Source organism: Chelon labrosus (assembly GCF_963514085.1).
Source record: "Chelon labrosus genome assembly, chromosome: 23".
Lineage (NCBI taxonomy): Eukaryota > Metazoa > Chordata > Actinopteri > Mugiliformes > Mugilidae > Chelon > Chelon labrosus.
Window position 1 is genome coordinate 7431199 of NC_140356.1, and position 19982 is coordinate 7451180.

Below are 19982 nucleotides of genomic sequence, written 5' to 3' on the forward strand. Positions count from 1 at the left end.
GTCACAGGCCTACGGAGTGCTTAACCACATCCTGCTCCTGCAGGTTAACAAGTTTGGAAATGTTTTGATGGAGAGAGACGTGCCGCTTTCTCATGCTGGGCACTGAGGTTTGTGTTGTTTGTCGCTGTCTTGTTCCATCGCTCTCCGATCTTGCTTCTTTTTCATTAGTTCTGTCTTTTTCTGTGTGTCTTTCCACACAGGAACTACAAATTGCACAAGGCAGAGCATAAGCGCTTAAAATCTGGAAGTTTGGTAGCAGATGTCCAGGTCTTACCAACTTAAAAACATCTTAATCTTTTAGCTGCAGCCTGAATTATTTAACCTGTTACCCACATTCTCTTAGATAATGAGTTTTTCTGCCACAACAACTTTAGCATGTTTTGTCATGTTTGTGGTCTCCAGATGACGATTCCTAATTACTTTGGTAATCCCCATTTTTTTGTTTTGTTTGAGTATTTTGAATGCTGAATGGATTGCCATAAACTTTGGTGAAAATCTTCATCTTCCTGACATTTTCAAACTACTGAAAAGCTGATTTTTGTCTCTCTGCTTTGTCTTAAAATGAATTTAGCGGTAGATTTGGTCGGCTAACATGCTAAGGTTTAGCAGATGACTTCAGGTTATTCTTTTCCAAATGGTGTTTATGTGCGAAAGTTTTAAAACGATACTTGTGTACTAGGTCTAAGATTCTGCAGCCATGCTAACAGACTCAACAGGCTTAACGCAATACTTAATGATTTTAGTCATACGTATGTATGAATGTGTATTGCACTGCCACAGACCTTATGAGGAACATAATTTGAGTCCTGTTTAGCTGGTTAATCTAGTTTGGCAAACATGCCGAGCATTAGCAAAAGATTTCTCTATCTTAGCTTAGCATGTTAGCATGGTAACAATTACTAATTAGCCCCAAGTGCAACTGAGGCAAATGGGAATGTCATTAGTCTGTTTATAATGTTTGTGGCTTGGTTCACTACAAACATTTGTGAAGTGGTTCATGGTGTCTAGAGGATAAATTCCAATTACCTAATCCATTGGCACGGCCACAGTAATTTAAAGGTTTGGCTAAACTATCCTATTGATGAACTGTAGCAGCTTGTGAGATCCCTTATTTTCTCATAAAGAATAATCTGGCCTGGCAGTTAGAAAATACTGAAAGAATGATTGTTAATTAATAAACTGTCTTTTTGTTTTTTTGTCTTTAAAGGACCCAGATTAACTTCACCGTGGCCATCGATTTCACAGCTTCCAATGGTGAGCCTTCTTCAAAGCACATTTTTAATGTGCACATTCACTCAGAGACCCGGTTTAAAGACACACAAAGTGAATGCCTAGGGAGCGTTTATTCAAATATATGCAGATAGGGGAATCAAGTGTTTCCTAATGGCCCACTCTATCACACCTGGCAGCTAAAGCTCAGTGCAGTAACATGCTATGATAGCCGTGATTAAGGACTTTGTTATCCTTCTACCCTTGAGCTCAGTCATAGTTGGACAGGCGGCGACGATTGAGACAAATCCTATTAAATCAAATGCGGGCTTTCAGGCAATGGATGTTAAATTGTGATCGAGGATGAGATGTACTTGATCTTGTCAGGCTATCACTAAAATCTCGATCATCCCTCGAGTGCTGCAGTTTATTAAAGACAGCAGTGATATGAGAAAGCAAATACAGGCAGATCAAGACAGGCTACACATTAATATTATATTACAGTCATTAGCAGCCAATTTAACGCCATCAGTGGAGCTATTTAGACCTGCTCAACTGTCAAAACACAAACAGTGAAAAACTGGAGACAGTTGTTTTTGGCAGTACTCACTGCTGTATTGAATTACAAAAAACACAGTATGGGTTCAACATCATTTAGAAGTTTAAGTGGCTCTTCACATGGTCATAATAGTTCCAATAAAGCACCATGAAGCCCACACAGCCTCTGACTTGCCATGGTGTTAAAAACACAGATTATATCTTTGTAATTGTAGTTACAAATATATCATATTTGACAATTTTCCACTTACGTAAAGATTTGTGTGTCTAATTATGAATATAGTCAATAAAATACCTTGTGCTTACCCTGCGATAAACAGGTAACCCAGCCCAGCCCACCTCACTCCACTACATGAGCCCCTACCAGCTGAATGCCTACGCCATGGCACTCAAGGCAGTTGGAGAGATCATTCAGGACTACGACAGCGATAAAATGTTCCCCGCGCTGGGCTTTGGAGCCAAACTGCCCCCTGATGGACGAGTATCCCATGAGTTTGCACTGGTAAGAACAAGAGTGAGATAAGGTTGGGGGGCAGGGATATATGCTCCCTGCGTTGGGCTTTTTAAAAAAGCCATTTGCAGCAAGGGGAGAGTCATACATGTGGTTGATCTATAATTTGTGTTGGTAAGAAAGAGAAAACAGGAAAAGAGAATAAAGCTGTATCCCTCAAACACTTACAAAACTTATATAACACATTTTAAACTTATACAACTGTCTTGTTTCTTTGTGTGCCTTAAATGTGTATTTTATTCATGTGGATGAAAGGTAAAATGAAGATGGACATGCCAGCAGAAGAGTTTTTGCAGCTAATTGGCAGGTTCAGGTTTTAATGTCAGTGAATCAGAATTGAAGAGCAATTTATAGCAACTCCTGTCAGTAAAACAAGAAAAACGCAGTGAGAAATTCTTCACTAACAGGAGCCCTAAATGGCCCCACTCAAATATAGCTGTACAGTAAGTCACGTTGCATTTGTGGAAAGAGCACATTTGCCCCACGGGTAAGTGGAAAGTAAATTCCACATTTGAATAAAATACATTTACGTTCCCCTCTGTGGGAATAATGCTGGCTGAGTTTACCTTTGAGGCAAACTATCCACATTGTATTTCAGTTGCCTTTTTGAAACTTTTGGTTTATTCATCATACAAAATATATATACAGAATATATATATTAGGGCTGTCAATATATTAAAATATTTCATGACAATTAATCGCTCAGAAAGCTCCCTACTCACTTCATAACAGTAAAAGCAGATAACTATGTTCTTCTGGCAGGGCTTTGAAGCTGTATAGTTAGTTAGTTCCAGCTTGTTTTGTTCTTCTGGGATTTTTGGCAGTTTATTACTGCCATTCATTCACAGGATAGAATTATTTACTACAGCTGCACTTCAAATTCTGCTTGCTTTCCATTAATATATCGAATGGGAAATTTGGTAAGCAGTGACAACAACACAACACAAATAATGTGGTGCAATTCATAAGCAAGTAGAGGTTCTAACATGACTATTAAATTATCTTAATTTTCTAATACAGCTCAGACGCCGCTGTTCCTTTTTGCATAATTTCTATATTTGCATCAAAGCACAATCTGTTTGATATATGTAGACTGTACAGCCTTCAAATTGATCATACAGTTGAATCAACTCATTATAATCTTCATTAAGGAGGGATTGATTGCAGGATTATCATATTAGACTGCATTATTTGAAGATAGCCCCCTGAATGAACTGAAAATTATCTTTATGAATACATAAATCCTAGCTGTGTCTATTTCTTCCATGTGTCTCTGTTGAATTCATCTCAGATTAATGATGGAAGGTAAACCCTCCTCTCCTTTCCTCTCCAGAACGGGAACCCTCAGAACCCATACTGTGCAGGTATTGACGGTGTAATGGAAGCCTACTACCAGAGTCTGAAGTCAGTACAACTCTACGGACCCACTAACTTTTCCCCTGTCATCAACCACGTGGCCAGGTAACACGTACACCAATGCTTCAAAGGATTTATTGTTTAAAAAGTGTTGATGATGACACTTTTTCATTACACCAAACGCACACTGTTTTACACTTGCGTGTTTGCTATCGCTGCTTATTTAATGAAATTCTAATCCTTTGAGTACACCTGAAAGAACACTGAGCTCGTTTCACTCCGCAGCTAACGCTCAACATGTGTTCTCGGGTTTTCTGTAATGAGCTTGATGAAGCAAGTGTTGGCAGGTAGCTAACAAGAGTTTGAGGGGAAAGGGAAAGTTCCTGACAGCTGATTGCATGTTTGTTTATGTCTGCTTTTGGATGAGATCATAATTTATGCAGCAGGGAATCCACGCAGGCCTGTGAAGTTCCCACTCAAAAAAACAAAAAGACATTAAGAAAGTATTCATGCAGGTATGTAATTAAAGAGATGGGCTCGAGTCTCTCATCAGGTTACTTCACACATTTGGAAGATAATTTGCTGAAATCTTAATTGCGCAGTTACACATGAAGAGGCAAAGCCGACCTGGAGCGAACTGGTGAAACAAGTCGCTGCATTCACTCAGACTGTAATTTCACCTCGATACGCTTCACATCCTTTTCTTGACTCATCTGTGTTTTATTTATTTATTTTTTCCATCAAACTAATCACTGATTTCTTTTAAAAGATGATTTCAATATTTTGTGAAATTCTTATTTACCTTTTTTAAGTGTTACATGAGAAGATTTGTCTTTCTGTTTAACAAGATATCAATAGCGACTAATTAGCCTAGCTTTGCATAAAACTGGAGGTCGGGGTAAACAGCAAACTTGGCTCTGAAGTCAATTATAAGTTAATTAACTGGTTATTTTGTTGGTTTGACACAAAAAAAAATCTGAAAATGTCAAGTTTCCTAGCTAACCACAGGAAGGCTTTTCATTTTCACACTTTGTTTTGAGTGGGTGATTGGGCAACGTTGATATCTGCACAGGATCTGCTTCCAGTCTTCATGCAAAGCTAAGCTAGCATTCTGGTTTCTGTAGCTTCATATTTAACAGACAGACTTGAGAGTCTTGTTTTTTCTCATTTTGTTTGATTCCCTTATTTTCTCCAGTGCGTGTTTTGACTAAACTAGAAACCCGAAATTCAAATATTAACCTAAGATTTTTATTCAGAATATAATTTGTCAGAAGTTTCTCTCGACCTTAGTTCAGATTGTTTCAGCTCAGCGTCTCCAAGTTTCAACTTGAATTTGTGCAGCTGAGTTGGATAAGTACTGGACTAATCAGCACACATTCTACAGCTTCCTCCTCCTCCTAAACCTCTACACATCACCTTCTCCTCCACTTCTCTGTTTATCAACCCCCACCATATTTCATCTACTACGACTTACTCCACTCCTACATGCAGCTTAGTAATTATTAACTTTACTTCTTCACCCCTGCTCTCTGTCTCACGGCCACTCTCTAGTTTTTATCTCGATCTTTCTCTCCAATGTTGGGATCACTCAAGTATCGGTTACCGCCAGAGGGAAGGAAACGCACATATGGCTAACTTCTCAGCGCGGAGAGGTGAAGCTTAGCAGAAACTGAAGCAGCTGAAATAATCTCAGTGTGTAAATATCAGTAACAAGTCAGTTCGCGGCTCACACGGGAGCGAAAGGTCACACTCAGCATCGCAGCAGAAATTGAAAGCCATACTGAGCCAAGGATAGACATAGGATTGAATAGAATTGACATATAGATCTACTGAAAGAAGTACAGAAGGATTAAAATACACTGGAGGGGGAGGAAAGTGACTTTTAGAAAAAAAATAAACTTTCAAAGTAATTCCTGATTTTTACATTTTTTACTTTGAGAACAAGTATTTAAAACTATACAGAAAAATATTTAATATGCTAATGTAATGAAGTATGATGCTAAACAAAAGGCAGAAGGTGAAATAACTGCAAATGTGTTTTTTGTCTGTGTACAGGTATGCAGCTTCTGTGAAAGATGGATCTCAGTACTTTGTGCTCCTCATCATCACAGATGGCGTCATCTCAGACATGGCGCAGACCAAGGAGTCTATTGTCAATGTAAGGACATATGCTCACAGTTTTGGGGGAAATGTTAACATTTGTTAATGTGTTAAATGGTAATAATGATAACTAGACTTACAAGCAAGTTTTATGGGAGCGAAACAGCCAACACAATTCAGACCTGAAGACTCATCTGTAGCAGCAATGAGGCACAGCTCTGAAAATATAATATTAGCAGTTACTGTGCATTAGCAGTAACATTAGCAATTACTGCAAGAAAAAAATAATCCATATAGAGTGATTGAATCGCAATTAATCGTATGGTTTTCGCAGTTAATACGCGATTAATTGCAAATTAATCACACTTTTTTATGTGCTCTGAATGTATCTTATAGGATTATTTTTCAAGCTCTTAATACTCTTACCAATATGTCAGTGAACATATTATGTAAATTCATTCATTCAAAAGTACTGCATGCCCAGGATATGCTTTGTCTGCATTGCGAGCTGTCCAGTAGGGCTTGACTTTGGCAAGAAGGCTGTGTGTTCTCTTTATGGGCTAGCGGGTGGTATTTGGGACTCCGGTGGTGGCTCGGTTCAAGTCGATATTAACACAGGTGGCTTTGTTTTTGTTGGTTGAGCCATCTGGGGGAGCTTTGGGGCTAAGCTTGCCATTTGGAATATCCTTATATTGTTTCCTTCGGAATTTTTCTTTTTCTTTTTTTTTTTTTTTGAGAACATAAATCAGTCTCAGAAAGAAAGCTGGAAAACAGCTGTGCAAATGTTTCCTAATTACACCGTCCAACTTGTTAATGTATGACAATAGAATTACGGCCTGGAGACAAAGCACAATACTTTTAATCTACAAGAACCAGAAGTCTCAGTATGTGTATGAAAATAAGGGCCTGGTAATTAAAAGAAAACTTCCATACATCTCTTTGTCGGTGTATACGCATCTCTTCGTCTTTGCATTGCTAATGGAAATATAATGTGACTGAGGAGCCTTTACTGCTGTTATGTTTTAGTGTTTTCTGTGCGGCTCTCACTTTTGACAGTGTGTTATTCACCCCTTTCTCCGTCCTCTCCATCACTGTCAAGTCATAGCAAGCTCCAGAGGAAAAGCCACGTAGAATGCAAACAAAATGAACAGTGAACGACAGCCATTTTTGTGAAGCCAGTGATCCATCTCATGCCCTGTGAGAGCCATGAAAAAAAAAACGAGGAGTAAAATGTTAACCGAAAAGGAGGGTGGCGGGAAATGGGGAAAAAAAAGAAAAACACATGAGCAGCGGGGGAATGGAGACCTGAAGAGGACCTTTACCGTGGGGAGCAAAAAATAAACTAGATGTTTTTGATAAGCTCATCTATCTCTCTGCAGCCTGAGGTCAAAGCATTACTCTTTCTAATGCATGATACCTGCACATGCCTGCGCACATACAGAGACACACACACATATACAAGCACATGTCATTTGTAAGCTGTCACTGAGTTCAGGCTGTGTTGTTGATTCTCTCATCTCTAATATTATTGACTGTGATGTCTCAACCCACGTAGCGCTCCAGGAGGTGCTGCAGAAAACACACACATCAAAGATTCACACGCATGCTTACACATTCTCTATGTATACTGCAAGACATGAACATGACTTCATTTGTCTCCCGCTGAAGAAAAGGCATACCAAATATGCTAAGGGGTTCATTTTCTTCTTCATGATCTTCATTGTTAGACGCGGTTTCTTTTTGGTATTTTTAAAATGTTGGAATTTTATAAAATATTTATTGTTCGTTCTCTTTTTCTCACACGTAGGCCTCCTGTCTGCCGATGTCAATTATCATTGTGGGTGTAGGGCCTGCAGAATTTGATGGTAAGTGACCAAGATTTTGATTTATGTGTGAAGAGTGTTGCACTAGTAAACTTTGTGTGTGATTCAAGAATGAAGTTGTGTTTAATGTCGCATCCACAGTATGTTAATGAAAACATAGAGAGGTGTAAAATACTGTTTGTCCCATGTCCCGCTGAGCTACATACATGCAGATACGTATGATACATAGTATAAATATGGACCACGGAACTGCTCCTCAAAAGTGAAGCCAAAGCAAGTAGAGCTCCCCCTGGTGACTGGCTGCAGTATAGGTCATAAGCTCCACCCCCTCCATGTTAGTGGATGGGACTTGGGCCGAACTAAAACTCTAAAATACATGTCAATTTATTGGATGGTTTCTATCATTTTAGATAGTTAATATAATGTTGATGAATGTTAAAGTATCATTTGTTTTGGATAAATTTTGTTTTAGTTAGTTATTTGACGCTATAGAAACAGGATGTGACATAATGGCGACTACCAATTGCCCTGCCAACTGCTCCGTAAAGTTGCCCTGTGGGACTGTGAGAGTTGTAAAAAAAAAACAAAAAAAACCTCTGGCTTCAAACTCTCAAGATGGCGCTGCCCGTATCCCCTGGAAAATAGCGTCAGTTTGGCTAATGCAAGGAAGTGGGGACACGTTGTCCATATCTATACAGTCTATGATAAGATAGAAGATATACAAGTGGAATCTGTAAGTGGAAAAGTATGTTAATAGAAATGGACGTGTGATTCTTGTGTGGAAGGTGTTCGCACATCTAATGGTGTTGAATTGGTAGACAAGGATGTAGACAAAGACACACAAAAAACAGCTCTGAATCCATTGCGTCCATACGCTCAGCCATCTTGGCCACACTGCCAAAGCAATCTTAGAGTTGTTGTCCTTCATTAACTAGACTTTTGGTCAACCAATATGATCTGATTTTTTTATTTTTTTGTTTCTGTTTATATTGACATAAAATGCAGTAAGAAATGCATTTTTGATTATTTTGCTCAATTTTTTTTTACCTCTTGTACTCTCCTGCAGCCATGGTTGAGCTGGATGGTGATGAAATCAGAATCTCATCCAGAGGAAGATACGCTGAGAGAGACATCGTTCAGGTACACACACTCCTTTCTTGCTCTTACCATTCCCCAATGCTGTTTTATTCTCATAGCTTGATTTTGACAGTAAAACAAAAAAATAATTAAAACTTCAAAAACCTTAAAACCTTCCTTGTCATGAATTTTTAAGCCTCTGCAACAAACGGTACTTGAGGGAATTTCTTGAAATTTGGCGCAAGCCGTCATTGGCCCCTAGGATGACGTGATTAGAATTTGTTGGTCAAAGGTAAAGGTCACCGTGACCTCACGTCCATCCCATTCTTGTGAATATGTCAGTTTGAGAAGAAGAGACTTCACCACACAAATATGAAATGACACGATTTACGAACACAATCCTTGTCGCAGACTCAGACTCCATGGACAGAATCTGGCAGAGCGCTTTGTAGGATGGCGTCTGAGTCTGCTCCAGCAATGAGCAGTGAGTGAATGAATCAATGTGTGGGAGGCAGGATAGAGGAGATGAAACTGGCTCAGTCACACTATTAAACTACTAGTAACCGTCCATCAACACCTGACACAAACATCCACTAGAAACAGTCAACTGATTAGAGTTTAATGGTCAAAGGTCGCTGTGACACATATTTGGCCTTAACTGAGGAATTTACATGTTAATTCTAACAATATTTCACCTTCACACTTCACCCAGTTCACTTTCTCCTTATACCAGGACAGGGGCCTCCTGATTCTCTGCTAGTCCACCAAGTTCATTGGCTTTGCTGATATTGTTCAGTTTCTTCAGGCTTCAGGTGTCTGTCATTGCACCATGTGCCAAAGCTCTCCATCAGTCATCTGCACGCCTCTGTAAAAATAGTCTCTAAATGAAGTGGAATGGAAATGACTGGAATGGTGCGTGTCAAACAGTGATAAATTCAGTTTCACGATAAAAAAAATTTCCATTAAAAATTGTAGATTGTTCCCTCCAGGTTGGAGTTCACATATCTTGTGTTGTTGTTCATGAGTGATGGTACAATGGTACAAGAGGTGAGCTGCCTCCTGGGTGCCTCTGTTTGGAGGTTGACCGGGTTTGGCCAGTTGGGAGTAGACCCCTTGGTAGACCCAGAATTCGCTGGAAGGATCATATGCAGTATCTCGTCTCACCTGTGAACGCCTTGGGATCCCCCAAGGAAGAACTGGAGTGTGTTGCTAAGGGAAAGGGAGATCTCTGCTTAGCCTGTTGCAACAGCACCCAATCTGGGATAAGGGGTAGAGAATGTATGGATGGAATACATTTAATAAAGTAGGAAATATAAAAACACTGAGACTCCAGTTGAGACTCCAGCGACATGAAGAAAAGCCACAAGGATCTCATGACGAACATTCAAGCCAAAAAGCTGAGAGCAGACGCTGTTAAGAAGGAGATGAACGCCATCAATCTTTAGCAAAAAGAGGCCAGTAAGGAGAATGTGTCTCTCAATGAGCTGCAGGAGAAATAGACCGGCTGCCAAACTTAAAATATAAGTGGCTGAGCTCATGGTGCAGCTGAAGCTGGCTGTGCAAGCTGGGGTTCCCTAGCCTGAAGCCATCACAGAGGTCCCTGCCATAGACATCACTGCAGCAGCTGTGACTCATGTGCATAAAAGTTGTGCTCCAGTAAAAGATGTCTGTCTCTGTTTACGCTGCTGTAAGGGATCACGTCATAATGACAAATAGTACTATTGCCACATCCTGGCATCAGGGAACAAAGAATACTAAGAAATGTAGAACACTCATAGTGAGAGTGTGACTGGGTGAAGTCACGTTTTTCTCCTCCATGGCCTTTTAACCGCCGCTTTCATAGCCTGCTCGCTCTCTCAGAGCCACGCGGGGGTTAGAGGGAGGCGCGCTCATTAGTTAGCGTTTTAACAACCTGTAGTACACACAGATGCTTCCATGCCAATAAGAGCTGGTGATGGTACAAACTAAGTTTCTGTACTGGAACATTACACCAGCTCAGCCACCACGCTCTCATTATGAGGAATCTAATAACCCCTGATGACATGGTGAGGCTTACCTTCCACAGCGAGGGTTTCCTGCGCAAATTGGCTCCTCACATGATCTTGTGATTGCAGGTGACAACAGCTCATTAAGCGAGCGGAACCATCTCGAATCTGTGCTCATTTGGCTCAGCGGCACGGCATGTGACATGTGCCTATCACATGGGAGATGTGGTTGCACTTACAGGTGTATTGGGATTGAGACGGAGGACACAATCATGAGATGTAAATAGAAAGCATCAACAACAACTTGTATCCAGGGATTCTATAATAATATAACCTCAGTTCGTCTTTTGAGGTTTCAGTGGCACTCATTCTGAAAACTGCTGGCTTCTAAGAGGCTAGGATGGATTATTTTAAATATATATACAGTATATCGGAGAGATTTTAAATGATTTTCACTCAGTTCACTTTATTACAGCTAACATTTACAGATTAACAAATCCACTGTGATTCAAACTAAATTTGAATGAGCAGACATAGAAGTCTGTCTTATTAACATCGCAACAGTGTTCATTTACTCGGTGTAATCATTCCTCCTCTGAGAAATCCCTTCCCGACACACGGTTCTTGTTCCTTAAAGATAAAGTCGAACAAACTCTCTGAGTATGAGTGGAGCAGTGGTGGGCCAAGGCAGACGACTAGCAAACTCTGATGCCATCTACCTGACACTTAAAGCATCCATGCTCTTAATTATGCATAACTTAAAGCCTTAATGCAGTTTAAACAGGTCCCATCCCACAGAAAGTTGTCATGAATAGAAAAACATGGGGTTTGACTGTATTTTGGAGAAAGCTTCAAGAGAACATTCAAGGAACTGCACCATCTGCACCTGTAGGTTATCCTTGCAGACTGCAGATTGACCAGAGTACATGCAAATTACATTAAAAATGTCTTTTGTCTCAAGTGACCAACAACGAAATAGATAGTATATTTTCAGATTTACACTTGAACCCAGTTATCCTGCATATGTAGTAGTAGTATGTAGCTACTGGCTCCAGACTTGCGCTATTATCTCTTTGTCTCAAAGTTTCAGACTCCTCAGTTGCACATACCAGCCCCACATGCTATCAGCAGACTTCACTACCTATAATGCTCAGTAAAAAAAAAAACACGACACTACTCATTTGCGCGTTTCGTGTTCTCTACATTCGCTGCTCAACTCAGTGACCTTAGGATCTGAATTTTCTTCTTTCTTTTTATCACTAACTTTCACATTCACCACCTCCTGTTCTCCAGAGACCAGAATTTCATTTCAGCAAATAGGGCAAATCTGCAGCGTCTTAATTAGGCTAGATTCTCTCCTGTTGTAGCAAAGCACCAATTTGTGTTGCAGACTGGTGAGATGGCTGTACTTTTATGAATATAATTAGTTAAAAGTTACACCTTCCACTTGAAACAAAAAGCAGATCAGCACTATTACAGTGTATAAGGTGAAGTCTTTCTTTGAAGTTGTTTCTTTTTTGTTCATTTTCGTCCCGTTTTTTTATTTTTTTTTTTGCTCTCGCTCATTTCACCTTCATTCTCCTCTTTTTTTTTTCTAATCCCTTTTCTTCTTCCTTCCACTTGATCTCTTTTCAACTTGCTCCAACTGTCTATCCTTTGATCATTTCCTGAAATCTACACCTTTTGTTCTTCTCTTAATTAGCCAGTCCTAACTCCACAAGTCGTTTTTGAAGGGACTGGTCAGACAGCGGAGGAAAAAAGCTGTAGATGAAGGCTTTACTCACACAAAATGTCACACTGAAATCAGTCATAATCGTGTTCAATTGTTTTGCTTATACGTGTCAAATATATGTGTCGGCAAAACAATCACACAGGGTTGTGTGTGATTGTGAGCTGCACTTTTCTAGAATAGAAAGTTTCTTGGAACTACTTGCCCGTCACCTCGGGTCACTTGTGTCTGAACCAAAAGGTTGTACCTGAACACATCGCAAAGACCACAGCCAATGGCCTTCTGGCACATACAGTATGTTCTGTGCCTGAGTGAAAGGAAATGACTCTAGCAGTGTGTTGTCTGTGTTTGTCATCCAAAAGACAAAAAACAGAAGATCCACTATTGGCTTGGAGGCTGAATCCGGCTATTGAGTTTGTCTGCAGCTAATTGATTCTAAATGATGACTGACCGACTCGTTCCACCACCGATTCAACATGCATGCATCAGGACTCCATTGGCCGACCATTGGCCGACCATTGGCTTGGCGTGTTACGGCCTTTAGGTGTGCTTAATCTGCCTTACCCTCACACACCGTGCAAGGTGCTCACTTGCCAAGGAGCCAGGGATTGAACCGCCAACTCTGTAACTGGTGAACTAACCTCCAATTGGTATTTTCAAAAAGTACTGTCCAATTGTGATGTTACAAGAGGATGATTAAACTAGAGGATTAAGTGATGAACGTGCGCAAAAACGTCAATTAAACACATTAATAACCACTTGAATAAAAATCAAAAATAGTCAAAACAGTAGTGTGGAATTGGGTTTCCATGACTACCTAACATTTAATACCAAATATGCCCAATATGTCCAACCAACAACTTCTAATCTATACCATGACAAAGTACTTGTACTTCATGTAGTGATGGTTGCCAATTTTAAGGATTCCATGTTTGGTCCAGTGTCCTCTTTCTTTTTTCAAAATGTCCTCTTGAACTCACATTTCTTCCCTCTCTTCCCTCTCAGTTTGTGCCATTCAGGGACTACATCGACCGAACAGGGAACCACATCCTGAGCATGGCCCGGCTCGCCAAAGACGTCTTGGCGGAGATCCCAGACCAGTTCCTTTCCTACATGCGGACCCGCGGGATAAAGCCTTCGCCAGCGCCGCCTCCCTACACACCACCGGGTCAACCCATCCAAACCCAGATATAAGCAGCGGGGGGAGGGAGTCGAGAAAGTTGTCGGAGTCAGGGGTTCGCTGAACTTTTACGCGCGAAATACTTCCATTTCCTTAAAGCCGCTTTCCATGCCTTGTTGCCGTGGATCACAGTGGTCTTTCACGTGTTCAGGAAGCTGCATGTCGGGCCAGGAAAAGCCAACGAGAGTCTGTTTACTTCCACTGTCAAGCATTCCTGTTATTGTCTGGATTTTTGTTTTCTGGGAAATCTGGAAAAGTCTGTGGAGAGAGAGTTCGGAGAGTCTCGTTTCAAGCTGAGAAGAAATGAAGGGAAGAGGTAATGAAGGACTGCTATGTGGAAACATTGTAAAGAGAATGTCTCCAGACAAAGGAATCACTTGATCTTCAATGAACTTCTGTAAATATCTGGACACACGTAACTTCTTTCTCTGTCTCTATTCTCTTTCTCTCTCCAACTCACTCATTGTTTACAGTAAACTCTAACAAGAATTTTTACTGTTGATACTTTTATATTCACATAGCTTGTTATACTCACTCTCTCTCTCTCTCTCTCTCTCTCTCTCTCTCTCTCTCTCTCTCTCTCTCTCTCTCTCTCTCTCCTGGCATGTGTGTCAGGTAGCAGCAGTGCAGGTCCTGGTAGCTCTTCTGTACCGTACCGTACCGTGCTGTACCGTACTGTACTGTATTCTAGTGTTTGTATTAACCTTTTGCATGAGTGTAGCCTCAGTCAAGTGCATGCATATAGTGGCCCTGCACTACCTCTTCTACCCATCTGTCTGTCTGTCTGTCTGTACGGGGTGAGTGTCTGTCTGTCTATACCTCCATTTGTCACATTTGTCACTTCACCCGGTCTGTCTCCCTGTTAAAACTTGTCTTCTCGTCTCGTCAGCTACCATCTCTTACCCTCTCTCTGCCTCTGTCACTTGCGTTAGCTGTGTTTCCATCCAACATTTTTTTGGAAGTTATAGTAGATGATTATGCTCATCAGGAAAAAAAGTGGTTTTATTGCGGAATATGATGAACAAAGGAATTTCCTTTGGTCCTCTAAATTTTATTAGTTCACAAATGATTCAGGATTACCACAAACCTATTTTTGGAATGTAAAATTTGTCACAACTTAGCAGAAATGCTATATCATCATATAAGGTATCCTTCATCTTCCACTGTCCAAATGCTAACGCACTTGTAGATTTCTAGTCATGCTAACTACGCGAGAGACGGTGCGGTTAATTTGTCCGTCTGTCTCTTTGGTACACACTGAAAAACCTCAAAATCTATTTTATTGATTTAGAAGATTAAAAAACTGACATCCTACACAGCATCAACCACATAGCGTAAGAGCTATTAGCATGCTAATAGCATACAGTATACCTGCTAACCATCAGTATGCTAGCATTTTTATCAGCGTGGAAGCATGCTAATGTTAGCATTAAGATCAAACATACTTCCTCGCTGCAGTTCAACCACACAAAGGTGCTAGAACACTGCTGTGGGCTCTTAAGGTGTTTGGTCACCGTATTTTTCCTCTTTTTAAACTACCACAAATTTTTATAAAAGTTGTTATGCGCAGAAAACTTGCTTACCGAGTCCAACTTTTTACTAGTGCAGTTTTGCACTATGAGACAAAATGTAGTTGCCAAGTAGTGAGGATGATTTTGGGGTCATCTCACCTTTTGAAAGTAAAGAGAAAAAAAAAAACTGTTCAACCAATCTTGAGACAATGTCAAGAGCTGATCTTTTCTAATTGCCAGATAATGAGCATTTAAAATCTTCACGTAAACTTTATTTGTTGAATGGGAACGTAGCTACTCTCTCTCGCTCTCTTTCTTTCTCTTTCTCTCTCTCTCTCTTCCAAACTGCCTTGGCAATAGGATGCCCATGTGCCCAGGGGTTTCATCTCATTGTGTCGTCACACCACAACCCTGCCCCATGTTTAAAATGACAGCAGCTGCTCTCAAACTAAATACTGTTTGAGCATAAAGAGCCCAGTGGTCAAAAATGCAGAGAAAAACACACTTTCCCTTATGTTTGCTTTCAGTTTCTTTCGTGTGCGTGAGTGAGTGTTTTTACGGCACCTTTAGCTTTGATACAGCTTTATATGTTGGTTTTTATGAAGCGTATTTATATGTGCCAGTCGTGCGTGGACGGATGATGTGTGCGAATTCTTCTTTCTCAACGACTTTCCAGTTTGACACTGATGTCTTCTATTTTTTTTTTGTCATGAATGTGGAGGGAGTGATCGGTGTTGTCATGAAGTGAGCCAATGGTGACGGACAGCGGTAAATGTGAATGAGACGTGTGTGCTGAATGAAAGAAAACGTTAGATTAGTAACACGTGATTGCATGTTTAAAAACGTTTACGGAAGGCGGGAACACAACATTTGAGCATTTATCGGACAGTGAACAAATAACAGAGCAGTGTCACAGACATCACGGGAACAAAATGTAAAATTTGACAAGCATTTCATTATAGTGACATTTCCAGATGTTACGCTTCTATACTGACACATAATGCTTAATATGAAATTCTTCCAACTTTTCTTGTGTACTAAACGGTCAGCTGACTACAGAGCTGGACGTTTTTGGCAGCACCAGACCAGTCACGACCGAAACCAGAGTGTATTGAGACAAAGATGAGACCGAGACTTTGAGTTTTTCGTAGAAGTGCTGGTGTGTTGCTCAGCCTACTTTCTGTTAAATCTCTAGCTTTCTAGAGTGAGGTAGTGGTTCTGTGGCATGTAGCGTACTGACTGCAATTAGCCAAAATCGATGCAGTGTAACTTAAGATACATTTACATACGTTTATGTAGCCCGCTTCTCAAAAACCTAGGAGCAATGGCTTGCCCTGTCCCCTTATTCTGTCACAAAGTTAAGATTGAACTTGGCATCCTGAAACATATATTTTATACAACACATTGGGAGACAATTGAAGAGTTTTCTGAAGGAGTTTGGTACAGAGAAACACTTATCTTACTTCTACTGTATAAGGTTGACGTTTTCCATCTCAGTAGGCGCTGCATTGCTGAATTTACCTTGAATCTGATTTATTTTGGATTGCAGACGAACTCTTTGTGGTTAGGATAGAAAGTTTTAATTCCTTTGGATATGGCTGAGAGAGTAGTCGTGATAGGTAGAGGGTGACAGTCATTATGGTAATAATATCTAGACATAGATATCACAGTGGTTGTAGTCTTGTTCAGTGTTGAAATAAAATCTCAACCGCGACAGAGATGAGACAGAGTAAAAATGTGGTCGATATCGAGACAAGGCCTTAGAGGACGCCCTCGCCACCTCAGTACTAGCGGCCAGGTTTCCTTTCTGTTTCTTTTATTTTCTACTTGTTCTCCAGCCACAGAGATGCCTGTGCTGTTGGCTGCTGGCAGGGCTCTAGGCTTCAGGGTAATCTATCACACAACGGGACGGCATTCTCATTTCGACTCACGCAGTCTTACGCTGACGTTTGACTTTCTCTGTTGAAATGTTGCCATCGTATGAAGCAATGTTAAAAGGGTAGATTTGGATTTCACGGAGTTTCAGACTCCAAACGTGACATCAGACCATGACAGGTGTCTTGTGCCATTACACAGTAGCATAGTGATAATACATGAATATTTGTAACTGATATTTTTTTACACAGTTGGGTGATCTTACATTGCTGCCTTGTCTTGGTGTTGCCTGACATTCCCATGTTTGTCTATCGTCAATTTTATGAAACCGTCGCGAAAGCAGAGTGCCAGTGTAGCTGGGCTAACCTTATGAATGTGTGTGTGAGTGTTGGCTCAGTGCTCTTGCAGCCACCTGCTGCGTTCAAAGCATAGCTGGACATATCATTAGGACTGCAGGTCAAAAGATGGAGCTCATTACTGCTGCAGATACACTGTAAAAAAAGACACACATCCACCAAACTGTTAACAGATCCAATACTGTGTGGGTCAGAGAGGGTTTATTAGAGCTTTTATTGATCGGAAGGGCAGAGAGCTTTGACCACCATAGGCTACTGGTCATACTGGAGCAAGAAGAGAGTTTGCTGAACTGAGCACAACTGTATTTTATTGCTTATAAATTCAGTTTCCACAACGTTTGAGGCTATTTTTAACATTTTTATCACATTTGTTTCACTTAATTGCCCAGCCAGAGTCGTACCCCATGGTGGGGTCATAGGGTTTGACTCTGGTTGGGCAATTAAGTGAAAAAAACAAACTACTACCTCCTGCAGTCACATGTTAATCAGTAAATTGTGGAAAAATACATCTCTGACTGGATTATTATTATTCACCAAATTTCATTTCCAGACTAGTGAAGGACCAAGTATGGAGGCAAAAAAGGACTTGAGTTGCTGAATAGGTAATCATGAAATCTAATCAGTCAATCTAATCACAAACTACTGAATATAGATCACTGAAATGATTTTGTGCGGTTTGAAATCCCATTTTTAAATTTCAAGTTGTGCAATTTGTTTATTATGTTTCACGCAATTATTGTTTACTAATTTAGGTCCAAATTAGGGCTGTGAAAGTAAATGCATTTATAAATCGTAACCATTTTATCACCACAAAGTTTTTCAACTCACATGTTTTGTCATTTAACGAAATTGGGAAGCACACAAGCAGAATCTAAAGTGCATAGTAAATCATTTTAACCTGCAGGGGGCGGTAATACAACCTGTATCATCGAAACTGTCAAAAATCCCACATTTTCCAGGTAAATGTTAAAAATCTAATAAAAAAAAAAAGTGATTAATTTGCGATAACGTTCATTAACTATGAAATTCATGCGATCTATTGACAGCTCTAGGCCGAATGAAAGCATTCCAGATTAATTGGTCATTTAAAGATTCAAATCTAGGTAAAAAAAATAATAAAATCCAATCTAACTGGACAACTTGAGATTCCACTGTGAGAATTTTATATAATTAGATTAAATGGGATTCAAATTCCAATATTTCAGTGATTTTAAATTCAGTTGCCAATAGCGATTTGATTTGATTATTTTAGACCTTCCTTTGCTTCCATATCCACACACAAACATACTCACACTAGTCCATATCAGTGGGTGCTGCCAGTTATTTCACGTTTGGAAGGAAAATAGTGCAACAGCTCACTAACTTTGCCAAGCCCCATGGCGTATGTGTGTGTTTGTGAGCGTGAGCGTATGCATGTGTTTGTATACTTTGCGTGATTGTGCGCGTGTGCCTGTGAGGCACCTTTCTAAGAGTGTTTTATTAGGTCATGTGAGGTGTTAACACACATAAGATCTTTGTTTACTAAAGATATCCAAATAATATATTGTATGCTCGTCATATCTTCTTAACAATGTGCACTATGTTTGCATGTACAGTTTTACAAAGGATGCACCAGTTCCTTTTGTTAAAAACTGAGTGTTTTGAAATATAAAAATCTATATGGAAATTAACTGTACAAAATGGCCTTAAATCTTTCACTGATTTTCTTGGAATTTGTGCGATGCCTTCTTCAGAAAAATGAATTGTTTAAAGGAATTGATCGGTATCTATTTTGTGTCAGTGTTTCTATTGCTTTCTAGTGTGTTTTCTTTGCACAAGTCCAATAATGGAGAAAAAAATAACCTATCGATCTTGTACTTTTTTGAAACCGTGATTAATCAGAGAAAGCATGGCTGAAGTACTGATTGTCTGATAATACATATAATAGATGACTATTTCTGTATCGAACTATGGATTTTTAAATAAATATTCATATTAAACTACATTTGCTGTGGAATGCCCTTTTCTTTTTATATCTTAAATTTACGTCATTTGTTGTCTGCTTTGTGTTTGTCTTTGTTCTTCTTTCTCCAGTCACAGCTTATTAGGACTAATATCTGGTTTGCTCCCTCTGACAGGATAATTATAGTCCAAGAAAGTCTACCCACACCAAAAGGCACTAAACGCTACAACAAAATATGGAAAACTTTTCAGAGCTATCGTCACTTGTTTCTCAGAGTAGCGTTTATTTCCAAGGTCTTATTGGCACCTGGCAATTAGTAAAAGTGTCACACTGAAATATCCAAATTTGTGGTGTTTATCTGCCGGGGGTTGATACGGTTCTTCATCAAGTCTCAGTGACTCAGCAGCGCTCCAACAGGTGCTGAGATCCCTGATTTTCAAAAGTCACGATGCAGCTTGTTGTTTTTTTGTCAGCGTTTTTAGGAAGTTCTCCGTAGCACAGGGAGTTTCCTAGTGGTTCTGAAGGAGTGATTGTCTTCCCACTGTTTGCAGAGATACTTTGATAAAAGTCATAAATTACTGTGAAAACTTTTTAGGAAAGATACCTATTTGCTTTGTTGCTGAGCAGGATGCTAATAGCCTAGCTTACTGTGTCTGAAACAAACGCTAGCTTGGCTAAAGGTTAAAAAACAGAACCACTAAAGCTCACTAGTTGAAGTAATGTTTCTGTCCGTTTAGAGTGGGTTCACACAAAACTAAATGGTATTTTAC

At 39.9% G+C, this 19982-nt stretch overlaps 1 protein-coding gene across 1 annotated transcript in view; it reads left to right on the plus strand.

Annotated features, from left to right (window-relative positions):
- Positions 1 to 19317, plus strand: part of LOC311508285 (copine-8) — a 97951-nt gene extending 78634 nt beyond the window's left edge. The window contains exons 14-20 of the mRNA XM_084572995.1: positions 1208 to 1254; positions 2088 to 2269; positions 3612 to 3739; positions 5690 to 5825; positions 7542 to 7599; positions 8624 to 8697; positions 13354 to 19317. Of these exons, the coding sequence (XP_084429121.1) occupies positions 1208 to 1254; positions 2088 to 2269; positions 3612 to 3739; positions 5690 to 5825; positions 7542 to 7599; positions 8624 to 8697; positions 13354 to 13542 (814 nt within the window). The 3' untranslated portion in view covers positions 13543 to 19317. The remainder of the gene's footprint in view (positions 1 to 1207; positions 1255 to 2087; positions 2270 to 3611; positions 3740 to 5689; positions 5826 to 7541; positions 7600 to 8623; positions 8698 to 13353) is intronic.
- The last annotated feature ends 665 nt before the right edge of the window (positions 19318 to 19982 follow it).